We start from the raw sequence: 12,739 nt of genomic DNA, 5'->3' as shown, positions 1-12,739 counted from the left end.
CACTGCAGGGCAGGTCTCACGAGAGCAAAATAGTTCATTATGGCCTGGTACATCCCTGTTCAACCCTGTATGATACAGTACAGTCCTGTATGGCCCAGTATGGCTCAGTACAGCCCAGTATGATGCACTACCGTCCTGTATGGCCCAGCACAGCCCAGCACAGCCCAGGACCGGGCGCGCGGCTGCAGCGAGCCCTCCCGGCCGCCAGGGGGCGAGTGTCGGCGCCGCCCGGCGCGGGACGGGGCGGGGCGTGCGTGGGGCGGGGCGCGACGCCGGCGGCCGCGCTGGGAGGTGTCCGTTCGCCCGCCAGCCCTCTCGCCGCCGCCGCCGCCGCCATGGCTCTCCTGCACACCCGCCGGCTCTTCGCCGCTCCGCGCCTCGCCGCCGCCCGCGCCAGGTGAGGGCTGAGGGGCGGCTCAGCCCCCCGAGACCCCCCCGGCGGTGCCGGCGGAGGGGCTTTCCCGGCGCCGAGCGCGGTGCCCGGCGCTCCTGTGAGGCGAAGCGGGGCGGGCGGGCGGGGGGATGATGATGCTGTCGGGGGGCTGCGGGGAGCGGGCGCTTCGCCGGGAGGAAGCGTGTCCCTCCGCAGAGCCTGTAGGCGCCGCCGGTGACGTCGCGGCGGGGACAGGGGGTTGCTGGGCGGACGGCGCGCGGATTGGCCGGAGGGCGCGGCGGGTCGGGGGGCGCGCGGCGTCTCCGCGCGCTCTGATTGGCTGCGGCCGGGCCCGGCGCCCCCGGCCTGCCCTTGAGAAACCGCCGTGGAGGGCGCGTGGGGCGCGCGCGGCGGGGTGGCGCGCGCACACACACACACGCACGTGCACCGCGCCCGGGGTACCGGCTCGGGACGGGAAACGGGAATCGGGGCCGGGACGGGACCCCGCGCCGGGACGGGACCCCGCGCACCGGGAAGTGACACCGGAGGGGGACCCCGCGCACCGGGAAATGGTCCCGTGCACCGGGAAACGGGGCCGGGGCCGGGACACCCCGTGCACCGGGAAACGGGGCCGGGGCCGGGGCCGGGACACCCCGTGCACCGGGAAGTGGTTCCGTGCACCGAGAAACGGGGCCGGGAGGGACCCCGTGCACCGAGAAACGGGCTGGGGTGCTGGTGCCAGGGTGCGCAGCGCCGCAGGGCACGAAGGATCCCGCGTGCGGTGAAACGGGGCCGGGGTCCGTTGTGCCCTGCGGAACGGGGCTGGGGTCCTGCTGCCTGGCGTGCGCCGTGTAACGGGACCAAAGGGACGCCGTGCACCCTAAACCGGGCCTGGAGTCGTGCACGGTGCGGTGGGTCTGCAGGGACCCCACGGAATGGGTAGGGGTGGTGCTGGCAGCGTGTGCCGGGGCATCAGTGTTCAAGGCCGGGTTGGATGGGGCTTTGAGCAACCTGATCCAGGGGAAGGTGTCCCTGCCCGTGGCGGGGGGGTTGGAACTAGATGATCTTGAAGGTCCCTTCCAACCCAAACCATTCCATGATTCTTTTTCTTCGGGTGTGCAAAACCTGGCATGAGAGGGTGGGAGCGAGGGGGTTTCTGTGAGGACCAGTTTCTGCACTGGCAGATGTAGACTCCGCTGTCTCTGAAGCCAGCAGAGGGATGGATAGCAGGGCACGGAGTGCAGCTGGAGCCCTGTGGAGCCCAGAACACCTCCACAAAGTACAGCTGAGCTGAGAGCCACAGGGCACTGGCTGGGACCACCATGGTGACCGGGTGGCTGAGAAGCAGAGCGTACAGAGGGATCTAGGCAGGGCCTGGATGGCTCCAGAGCCCTTGGACTCGTGGCCCACACTGGCTCAGGAGGCTTTAAGGAACAGTTCCGAGCCTTCATCAGTGCGGTGAAGCAGTGGGGTTTTATTTCCCCATTCCAGCAGATAAAGAAGGCTGGTAAATACTCATTAACCCTGTTTTGCCCAGCACGGCCCCTCGCTGCCTTGTGAGACAAACGCTCCCAGCCCCTGCTTCTTCCAGGGCAGCCTTCTGGATCTTCTCAGCAGGGGTGGAACAGCAGGTGTCTGAAATTGTGTTTTCTTTTTCCGCCCGTGCCCTGTGGCAGCCCTGTGAAAGGTACACCAGCCCCCTGGCAAGAGCTTTGCTTTTCTCAAGCTTGTCCTACAGCAAACTGTAAATTACCCAGAGAAGGAGATCGACCCTGTTGTAAGTAAAGAGCCTTTGTCACAGCCCCCAGTTGTTCCCAAGAGTGGCTCGTTATCCCGGGACAGGGGATGCCAAGCAGTTCCTAGCAGTTTCTCTTTCCTTATCTTCAACTTCAGGTGTTGATTGGAGCTGTTACCATTGCTCTGCTCGGAGAATGGTCTTTGTGAAATGAGGACTGAGGTGAAGAGATAGGAATTGATTAAAATGGCTCCCTGGGCACACAAATGCTAATTAAGGTGATAATTCAGTCTGCTGCTCTCACATGTCACCAGACAGCTATTTAAAATGCTTTTCTTGGGGGGAAGCTTACCGAAGCTGGGGCAATGAATTTTTAGGCTTGAAAGGACTGTAGTAGCTAGCAGCCTTTGGCTTGTGTAAATATTTGTTTTAGCTGTGGTATCCAGGCCTTTGGCCCTTCCGTTCTGCTCGGGCTTCCAGAAGTGCTGTAGGGGCTTTGGCAGAGCTTTTGAAATCCAGTATATCATGTGGCTGTACCTCAGGGAATGTGGATTGGCCTTTTCACAATGGAAACCTTCACTGGATGTGTAAACGCTTGCTTACCTAGAGGAAAACTTGCTTTCTGGGCTTGGCTTGAGTCCATAAGCACTGTCTGGGGTCCCTGCAGCTCGGTCCGTAAGTTCTGCAAACCTTTCTGAAAGGTGTTGCTGATTTACGCAGTTCCTGGTGTGTTTTCCTACCCTCTGTGTCCCATCTGTCACGCTGCGCTTGCAGCCGTGCATAGAACTGGCTCAGAAGACCAGCCTGGCTGAAGAATATGGAGACTACTTGAATACCAGCTCTGGTCAGCATCCAAACTCTGACCTGGGCCACCGGTGTTCAAGTCCTGTAGCTGGAGAAGGTGCTTCCTTTGGCTCGCACCGGGTATCCCTCAGGTAGTTCAACCCCAGCTCAAACTTACCTTTGTTCAGTTTTCTGCACTGAAATACCCGCCGCCTGTGGAGGATGTGTAGTTTGTAACTTTGACCTTTGTTCAAGACCTGTGCTTTTTTTTAATTGCTCAAAATAAAATATAAGGCAGGGTAGAGACAACAATGTTATGGTAACACAGGGGCAGCAGTGTGTTAGGGCTCGTGGCCTCCCATTCCAGGAGATCTCTTCTCCCACACCCTGTCTAGAAAGCTTTGCCTCTGTGATCTCTTGAATACCCTGATGCGTTTGAACAACTCAGCCTGGGCTTTTTTTCTCCTGTCTCCCTGCAAGCTCACCTCCCTGGAAACAGCAGAGGAGTCTTTCTTTGGCCTTCACCCCAAAACCTTCAGGCTGAGAAGGAGAAAATCAGTCCTAAACCCCCTTCTTTGCTGCCTTAAGCCGATAGAAAGACGGGCTCAGAACAGAAGTACTTAACTGCCCGGAGTGCTGCAGCTTAGGAACATGCCCGCAGGATCAGCATTAATTGCAGCAGTAACTATCAGAGCCCGGTGACCTGCTTAAGTGTTTGCAGGATCGGGACCCAAATCCCTACAGCACAGAAAGCTGCTTGGGGAAAAGCCCAGCAGAAAGAAGGTGCCATCACCATTTCGGAAGCAGCAGCTCTTCCAAATAGGTGGCCGGGCTCCTGCAGCCCTCCAGACCAAAATAATCTCGGACCGGGTAAAGCACAGAGGGATACTCATTTCCTATGAGGACAGGCTGAAAGAGTTGGGGCTGTTCAGCCTGGAGAAGAGGAGGCTCCGGGGTGACCTTATAGCGGTCTTCCAGTACCTCAAGGGGGCCTACAAGAAAGATGGGGAGAGGCTGTTCAGGAGGGCCTGTTGTGATAGGACAAGGGGTAATGGTTTTAAAATAGAGGGAGGTAGATTCAGGTTGGATATTAGGAAAAAATTTTTTACCATGAGAGTGGTAGAACACTGGAACAGGTTGCCCAGAGAGGTGGTGGATGCTCCATCCCTGGAGACGTTCAAGGCCCGGTTGGACGAGGCCCTGAGCAACCTGATAGTTGGAGATGTCCCTGTTCCTTGCAGGGGGGTTGGACTAGATGACCTTTGAAGGTCCCTTCCAGCCCTAACCATTCTATGATTCTATGATACGCTCCTGTGCGGAGCGTGGTTCTTTCTTCCCCTACCCCTCTGTTTCCAGGAAGGTGTCGGGAGAGGTTTTTCCAGCAGGACTGGATTCTGCTTGAACCTGCAGTAGGTTTTTTGCCCCAACAGCCCCCTCGGCGTGTCCTGCTCAGGTCGGCTCCGCAGGTCGCTCCCTCCCCACCGGTGTCCCTCTCTGGAGGGTGTGTTGCTGGTGTGACTGACTCATCCTCCTTCCTAAGTTGATCCTGTACTTATCCAGAGAGGTAATTAAGACTTGTTAGTGGTCTGGAAAATGCTAAGCACATCTTCCATTTTTAAACTAGTTGAGGTGCCTCTGCCTCACACGTGTTTACTGCCCTTTTTTTCATAGAGCCTGGCAAGAGGAGAAACAGAGGATTTTTATTTGGAAATACTGTATGGATGGGAATGGGAAGAGAGTTAAGTCTGAAGTGGTTGAATGGTGTTTGGGGCTCCGATCATATACATACACTGGAGACTGCCTGCATTGCCTGGGGCAAGATCCAGCCCTAGGAAAGCATTCCCGAGGTGGGAAAGGCTGTTATCTTCAGGTGAGGCTGTCTTCCCCGGGCTGCAAAGCTTTATAAAGCTGATCTGTGGCAGCATTAGCTGTGGGAGCCTCTCCTTTAGCAATCAAGACTGGATCCTGCCCCAGAGGACATAAACCCAATCCACCTGGCGCTGTGTGCTTTGTTCCCCAGGAGCTCGGGGGTGCGGGTAGACGCCTGTGTGATGCTGTCAGGATGCTCAGAGCAACGAGAAGTCCTCTTAACAGTCCTGTCTTCAGGAGGGGGCTGTTGCAGCCCTAGCCCTCTGTCAGGCAGGTTAAAACCACCACACCTCTTCTCTCGCGCTACCTGCAAGCCCGCAAAGCCTGGACGTGGGACTGGGCAGAGGCTGTGGCCAAAGAGAGAACAACGGGTTTCTTTTTATAGCATGGTCTGGTCTGCCCTTGACATTAAGAGAGCTGCTCCGTCTTCAGGATGTTCTGCCAACAGGGCAGAGGCAGGTGGTTTGTATAGCGGCTGCTGAGGAGTGGGGCACAAACCTCTTCCCTTGTTTTCTGGGAAAACAGCATTTGGCTACGACATCCCTCTTCAAGTGAGGCAGAGTCTGTGGGGCAGGGAAGGGACGTATCTTCGTTGGGTCAGCCAACGTGGTGGGAAGCGCAGATGAGTTTTCCTGCGCAATAGCCCTTCCAGGAGTTGGGAAGAGGCTCCGTATTGGTGCTTCGTGCCAACTGCCTGGGTCTGGCCGAGGTTCCCTGGAGGGCACCAACCTACATGATCCCACCTCGAGGCTGGGAAGAGACGGCGGTTGGTCAGAGCTTAGGAGTTCAAGGTTTCTGTGTCCTGGGGCGTTCCTGGTGTCCGCAGGTAAGGAAAGCAGGGCCCTTTCGATGTGTTAATGGCTTGGAGGGGGTCAGTTACCTTCAGCCACAGTAAACTGAGGCTCCTTGCCCCTTCTGCAATATAAAATGCAGTGCCAGATCATGGAGTATCAAGGAGTTGGGTTTTTTTCCCCCCCTGGATAATTCTTTTACCGCTGCTTGTACCTTTTCCGGTGGTTTCAAGATTTCCCTTGAGGTTTTCTCTCTGGCCATGTTGGTGCACGTCCCTGCCCGGTTCTCAAGCCTAATCTTTAGCTTCTTTTTTTCCCTTCAGCTCATGGTGGTCTCATGTGGAAATGGGTCCCCCCGACCCCATCCTGGGGGTGACAGAAGCTTTCAAGCGCGACACCAACTCCAAGAAGATGAATCTGGGTGTCGGGGCGTACCGGGATGATAACGGGAAGCCGTATGTCCTGAACTGTGTTCGGAAGGTGAGCCTGGTGCTGGCTGCTGGGGAGGGCCAGGTCGAGGTGTCGGGCACCCTGAAGGGTCAGGAAGGGGGAAGGCCTCTAGGCAAGGTTTGCCTCTTGGTCCTTAGAATAAGCTTTGTCTCCAGGAGAGCAGGACAGTGTTCCTGGATGTCTCCCTTAGCAGTACTAACGCTTTTGAGACACAGAGCCAGTTGCTAAGCAGTAGGGGATAAAACGGAATACGTGTCCTGTTCCCATCCAGGTAAATCTAGTTCGGTGTTGGCTTCCACGAGCCCTCCAACCCAGCGGTCCTCTGAACTTCAATGTGTTTCTTGAATAGGCTGATGTTCTCCTGGGCCAGCCTCCATGGAAGGAAAGAGCTGACATTGTCCCCTTAATGGATTAGTCTTAGAAATTCTGCTGAGCTGTTGTTACCAGTTTCTCCCTAAGCCAGTCTAAAACTCCAGCCCAGGGAGCTGGATGTGGACACTGCCCTTGAGGGGATTACGGAGCCTTTCAGGGCTGTGAGCGCAGAAATAGGCCATTAAATAGCTGGCAGCAGACACACGTATTGACTGGCTGGTCTCCTTGGCGTAGGGAGGATGGGTTGTCCGTGTTTCTTGTCAGTGTGGGGTTTAGAGCCATCCCTTGCCCTCGCTGTCCTGTGTCAGCATGGATGGCAGCTGGGTCACGCCGGGGAGCCTGGGTGGTGTCACAGGAACAGTTTCCTGGTGGTGTCTGAATGCTGCTAGGGTCTGTCCTGCCGCTCTGGGAGCATGGATAGGGTTCCCAGAGTGCTCCTGATATCTCTGTCACTGTATTTTTCCTGAGCACGGCTCCTTGTCTGCTGTCCTTGCTTCTGCTCCCTGATCCTGTGTCAGGTAGGGACTTGGGCTGGTTTCTGATGCTGGGTCTGTTTGAAAGAAGTAGAGGTGAGCAAAGCAGAGGGGTGCCATGTTTAAGAGCTGGGTCAGCTGGCTTTCGGACAGGCTGCTTTCACAATTGGCTGGTGTTTCTGGATTATTTTTTTTAACCTGCTCCATCTAGTTCAATAACGCTCGCAGCGTGACCAGGTCCTGCAAAGGGCTCCCTACCCTACCTAGTTTTGGGATGGCTCCCTGTGTAGAGACAATCTCTGCCTTTCAGTAACAGTCAAGTCTCACCTTCCTGCAGGACAATTCCTGCTTGGCCAACGAAACACATGTCCTTGTGCAGCAGCATTGACTTGTAACGGGCTGGAAGCAGTGCTCTCCTCTGGCACCGGGTTTTCCGGTTCTGCTATACCGACACTGGCACCCACTGAGGGCTCTGGTGGCCGCTGGGCACCTTGCCCCATGGTAAAAGCAGAGTCTCACCTGAAATGTTTACTGCTGCCCTGGCTTTGAATGAGCCCTCATCCCTGAAGGGAAACTCCCTGTGAGCCAGCCTTTGCCCCTTCTGTGTGACCAAATGTGAAGAGAAGCAACCTCGAGCTGTCCACTGTCCTCTCCTCGGTGATGCCTTCGTTGCTGAATGTGTGTTCTTCTTCCCAGGCGGAGGCCATGATAGCATCCAAGAAGATGGACAAGGAGTACTTGCCCATTGGTGGGCTAGCGGATTTCACCCGGGCATCCGCAGAACTGGCTCTGGGTGAAAACAGTGAGGCTTTCAAGAGTGGCCGGGTAAGGAGCGGGCTGGGAAGCAGGGGGTGGGCAGTGCTGTCTGACACACGGTTGGTACGTGTGTGCCCAGCAAAAGTGGAAAGACTGGCAGGGGTACTCATGCCTCTGAGTTGCAAGCTGGCCAGACCCAAGGATAACTGCTTCCTCTCAATGCTGGGGTGAAAAAGCCCTTTTTGAGGAGGGGATTTGACCTTGCCAGGGGTCCCAACTTGCCCTGCAACTGGAGTTGCTGACCCACGTGGTCCTCTCCAGCCCCGTGTCCCTCTTTGGGTGACCTGTCGCAGAATTGTGCTTCTGCCAGTGTGGACCCAGTGACTGGACTTTCCCTGTGTCGTACTGTGGCTGCCCAAACTCATGGACTTGTTTCTTCCCTTGCAGTATGTCACTGTACAGGGTATTTCTGGGACTGGATCTCTGCGAATTGGAGCCAATTTTTTGGTGAGTCCCTGGCTGATGGGGGAAGGAAAGGACATCTTTTGACTGCAGCTGAATCTTTGGGCTTTTCTAACTGCTTAAATCTATTAAACCTATTTGAACACTGTTGGGTTTTTTTTTCTTGATCAGCAACGGTTCTTCAAGTCTAGCCGTGATGTGTATCTACCCAAACCATCCTGGGGCAATCACACACCCATTTTCCGTGATGCTGGCCTGCAACTTCAGGCTTACCGCTACTACGACCCCAAGACATGCAGCCTTGACTTCTCTGGAGCCACGGATGACATTTCCGTGAGTTGCCTTTCATGCCTGGAAGCAGGGAGGTGATGTGGGGAGGCGGGTGATTTTCTTGCTTTAGCCTCAATGTGATGCCTGAAGGCACCAAATCAAGGCTTGGAGCCTTGCAGAGCTCCTCTAGGGCAAGAGTCTTATCTCAGCTGCTGAGAAGAGTGCTCAGATGTCATTAATAATTCATTCTCTGTAACATCTTCCTTAGAAAATTCCAGAGAAGAGCATCATCCTCTTGCATGCTTGCGCTCACAACCCCACTGGGGTGGATCCGCGGCAGGAGCAGTGGAAGGAGTTGGCGACTATAGTGAAGGTGAGCAGTAGAGTGTCGCAGGAGTAACGTGCTGTTCCTGGGATAACCACATCTCTGGGCTTTCATGGGTGGTATCTGGTCTTCACTGCACTAAAGGTTACTCCCTTCCCTGAAGCCAGGATGGGTGTCATGTTCCTGTGCTGAAGATGGGAGCCAGACAAGCGCACCCATAAAGCATCTAGCTGACCATCAGACTTTCTGCTGGCACCTTCCCAGGAAGCTGGGGCAGGGAGACCTGAAAGGAGAGCAGCAGAGTTGAAAGAGTGAGCTGTGATAGCTGGAGAGGGTCTCCCAGTGCTGGTATATTAAAAACGCTGGAAGATCTTTGACATGCCTGGTGTCTCCTCACAAGTTTCAGCTGAAAACAGATAGGGGAAGGTTCTTCCTTCATCTCCTCTTCCTCCTTGCTGCTCCCCCAAGCCGTAATCAGTGAAATCTGGCTTGGGGATGCCTACCTTAGTAGTGTCCTGAGAATTGGGAGATATCACAGTGTCCTCTGGGACCTACAGATGGCTGCAGGTCTCCTGGCTGAGGGGCAGTGCGGCTGGATTATCCGCCTAGACGCATTGGAAGGGCTGGCACCTGCCCAGAGGCTTCTCAGGTGGTTTTCATGGAAACCAATAATACAGGAGACACTGAAATGGAATAATTTATTACTTCTGAGTCCGCTTCTGCCTCCTGGGCTGGACTGCACATCCCATAAATGTACTGGGAAGGTCTTGACCTGCTGTTTTGATGTGTGGTGGGTAGCTTTGTGTTTTGGGCTGCCTTCCCTGTGGCAGATGAAAGGGAAAGGCTCTACTTCTGGAGGACGACAGTTGCAGTTGAGCTGGCCACTGCTTGCATAGCTCTTCTCAGCCTGCTTCCCTGCTCCCTGGAGGGCTGTTCAGCTCCTGTGACACTCTCTCCCCTCTTTGCTGGCAGAAACGAAACCTCCTGGTGTACTTTGACATGGCCTACCAGGGCTTTGCCAGCGGGGACATCAACCGGGATGCGTGGGCTGTGCGGCATTTCATCGAGCAGGGCATCAACATCGTCTTGGCGCAGTCCTACGCCAAGAACATGGGGCTGTACGGTGAGTAGGGCAGGTGATGTGGAAACGGTTTAATCCAGGCTCTGGGAGGGAGCCCGTTGTCTCAGGGGTTTAGCAGCCGGTGTCTTTGTGCTGATGGGGGCGTAAAAGATAACCCGCTGGTAGCTGGTGGAGACCTTGCTAGAGAAGAGGGCTCTGCTGGAGCTATGTGGCCTGTGGATAAGTCTTGCTGCAGCCCTGGATATCCACGGGCAGAGGCTGGGACCTGATTGCCCCTCTTTCAGGAGAGCGTGCGGGTGCCTTCACGGTGATTTGCAGTGACGCAGAGGAAGCCAAGAGGGTTGAATCGCAGCTGAAGATCCTCGTCCGCCCCATGTACTCCAACCCACCCCTGAACGGAGCCCGCATCGCCTCCCTCATCCTCAACACCCCTGACCTTCGGAAGGAGTGGTAAGAGGGAACCCCTGATGCTCACGACAGCGAGATGTGAGGTTTCTCTGTGGCAGCCCTGTGCTGCTCTTACTGCCTGCTGCCATCATGGGCAGCTCATAGCTTCAGGGGTACAGTCGGAACCATGTGCCACCCCTTTCCTTGGGAGAAATCCCTGCTCGTTTCCTGGCATCAGCTGGTATCGGTCCAGGCTGACACAAACAGGTTTCCCTTGTGTTACCAGGGCAGAAAACACTGTAAAGGAGGGGATAAAGCTCCCCTAGGATTGAGGGCTGCAGGAGCTGTCTATCCAAGGGGTGGGAAAGACTGACAGAGGTGCTGTAGCCACATAGTATGTCTCATACTGGGGAAGTGGAAGTGCAAGCCCCCTGGGAATAAGACCCAGGAATGTAATCCTCGTGCCCTAAGCCTGCTTCCTGGCGTCAGCCTGTGCTGCTTTCCCAGCCTCTCAGTGTCAAGGCCCTGCCAGCAGCTGGCCTGGCAGAACAAAGGCTGGCAGTGTGCTGTGGCCTCACTGGGAGCTGCGTTCCCTCCGCAGGCTGGCGCTTGTGTCTGATCCAAAGCCCAGCAGAGACGTCTCCTAGCTGGGCTACCTTGGAGCAGGGCATGTCTGCCTGTGCTGGGAGGCACCCCTGCACTCTTTGTTTATCTGCAGATATTATTTTATCTGGCTTTGGGCAGTGCTGCCATGGCACCTCCTACTCTCCTGTGTCTTTCAGAAGTGAGAGATGCCAGTACTCTGGTAGTAGTGTCCAAGAGCTATGGAATAAATAAAATAGCAGCTACCTTCAGGTACCAGGAGAAAGAAGCAGCTCCTCAGCTGGAGCTACAGATTCACACTCTCTGGTCTTTGCTCATCTGCATCCCCCATGTTTTTGGGGTACAAGGACCTCCTAGGTGGAGAGGGTTGATTCCCAGTAGTTGAGGGGGCGAACCGCGTCGGTGCATCCCAGCCCTGCTCTGAGTGGTTCCTGGGTTGGCTTCTCAGGCTTGAGGAGGTGAAGGGCATGGCCGACCGGATCATTGGCATGCGGACTCAACTGGTGTCCAACCTGAAGAAAGAGGGATCATCCCACAACTGGCAGCACATCACTGACCAGATCGGCATGTTCTGCTTCACAGGGCTGAAGCCCGAGCAGGTAAACACAGATCCTGTGGTCTCAAGATGTCGTTTGCAGTCCGTGTCAGTAAGATCTTGACTGCAGGCACTGAAATGAGCCCTCGTGGGCAGGTCTTCCTCCAGGAGGAACATCCTCCAAGCCTGTGGCACTGGAGCATCATGAGGACCTGTGTCTTGCTCTGCTCCCTGCTGTGCTTGTGGAGGTTGAAAGCAGATGTAGCCTGCTTATCTGGCAAAGGAGGCAGTCACTTGGTGCTGCTCTGAGGTGGCCTTAAAGGTCAGCTCAAGTGAGATGACTCTCCTGGCTGAACATCTGTTGCCCAAGAGCCGAGCAGCATCTTTCTTGGTTTACGGGGTGCACTGCTGGCTCTGCAGGTAGTGGGATGCCACATCTGCCGGCTCCCAGTTTGCCTTTGGTTCTGGCAAGCTGGGTAAATTTGCACTCTGCTAAGAGAGTAGTAGCAATTTGAACTCTGCTCTTTCACCCCAGGTGGAGCGGCTGATCAAGGAGTTCTCCATCTATATGACAAAGGACGGACGAATCTCGATGGCGGGAGTTACGTCAGGCAATGTAGGTTACCTGGCTCATGCCATCCATCAAGTCACAAAGTAAAGACAAAGATGTGCTCTGGAGCTGGTGGCCTTCCCTTCCCCACCGGTCGAAGATGGGGAGGGAAAGGAAACAAGCAGAATACTTCCAACCACAGCACTTGACGCCGCTGCTGAATGTATCTTGTAGATGAGTTGTTGTAGAAGCCTAGTCAAAACCGCCCTGCGTTGTGGAGCAGGGATGTTGTTGCTGGCTCCCACTCTTCACAGCTGTTCTCCCCTGTTGTCCATCCTTTGTCCATCATCCCCAGCACCCATCTGCACTGGAGGAAGCAAACGCTTGGTACTGCCACCCTACCGGTGTAGGCACCAAAGGTTTCCCCACACTCCTTTCTCCATGAGAAGGCTTTATGAGGCTCTTGGCTGCTGGCCCAAGCAGCAGCGGACAGGGAGCTGCGTGGGCTGAGGGGCAGGGCTGCTCAGGTGCCCCCCTGCCACCTCAGCCCGTCCCTGCTGCCAGGAAGCTCCATCCTCCTCCATCCTTGTAGCCTGAGGCTGGGCAGTGCCAAAGCTGCCTTCCAACAACCAGCTCTGAGGACTTGTCACTACTAAGATCTGCTCCATCGTCGGCTTCGCTCTTTCCATCTGGAGATACCCTTTCAGGTGTTGCTCACAGTGGCATTGGTGTGTGGGGCAGACCCGTGTCCCTCCTCTAAACCTGCCTGGTTCTTCTGACTTCATTCCTGTGCCCTGAGGTGAAACAATTTCTCCCCCCCCACCCAAGAACCTCCTCTGAAAGTTGCTCTCTGTTCTCTGCCTCTCTCCCCGTTCCTGTACCACCCCAGCAGCCCTCCCGTGTCCCCCCAAAGCCACAAACCAA

General features: G+C 55.6%; 1 protein-coding gene across 2 annotated transcripts; it reads left to right on the top strand.

Moving 5' to 3' along the window:
- Positions 1-335: 335 nt before the first annotated feature.
- On the top strand, positions 336-12,628 carry GOT2 (glutamic-oxaloacetic transaminase 2). 2 transcript variants are annotated; one of them, XM_086620879.1, is made up of 11 exons: positions 336-397; positions 1,271-1,279; positions 5,875-6,031; positions 7,543-7,671; positions 8,050-8,109; positions 8,236-8,397; positions 8,603-8,707; positions 9,632-9,782; positions 10,025-10,190; positions 11,179-11,329; positions 11,801-12,628. In XM_086620879.1, exons 1-11 carry the CDS (start codon positions 336-338, stop codon positions 11,921-11,923), a joined length of 1,275 nt encoding a protein of 424 aa, XP_086477005.1. In that variant the 3' UTR covers positions 11,924-12,628. The 2 variants fall into 2 exon arrangements, with proteins under 2 accessions (XP_086477005.1, XP_086477004.1); XM_086620878.1 differs by lacking the exon at positions 1,271-1,279.
- Positions 12,629-12,739: the final 111 nt, after the last annotated feature.

Source organism: Tauraco erythrolophus, chromosome 15, assembly GCF_009769465.1.
Source record: "Tauraco erythrolophus isolate bTauEry1 chromosome 15, bTauEry1.pri, whole genome shotgun sequence".
Taxonomy (NCBI): Eukaryota; Metazoa; Chordata; class Aves; order Musophagiformes; family Musophagidae; genus Tauraco; species Tauraco erythrolophus.
The sequence above is the reverse complement of the archived record's forward strand: the minus strand, read 5'-3'. Positions and strand labels throughout refer to the sequence as shown.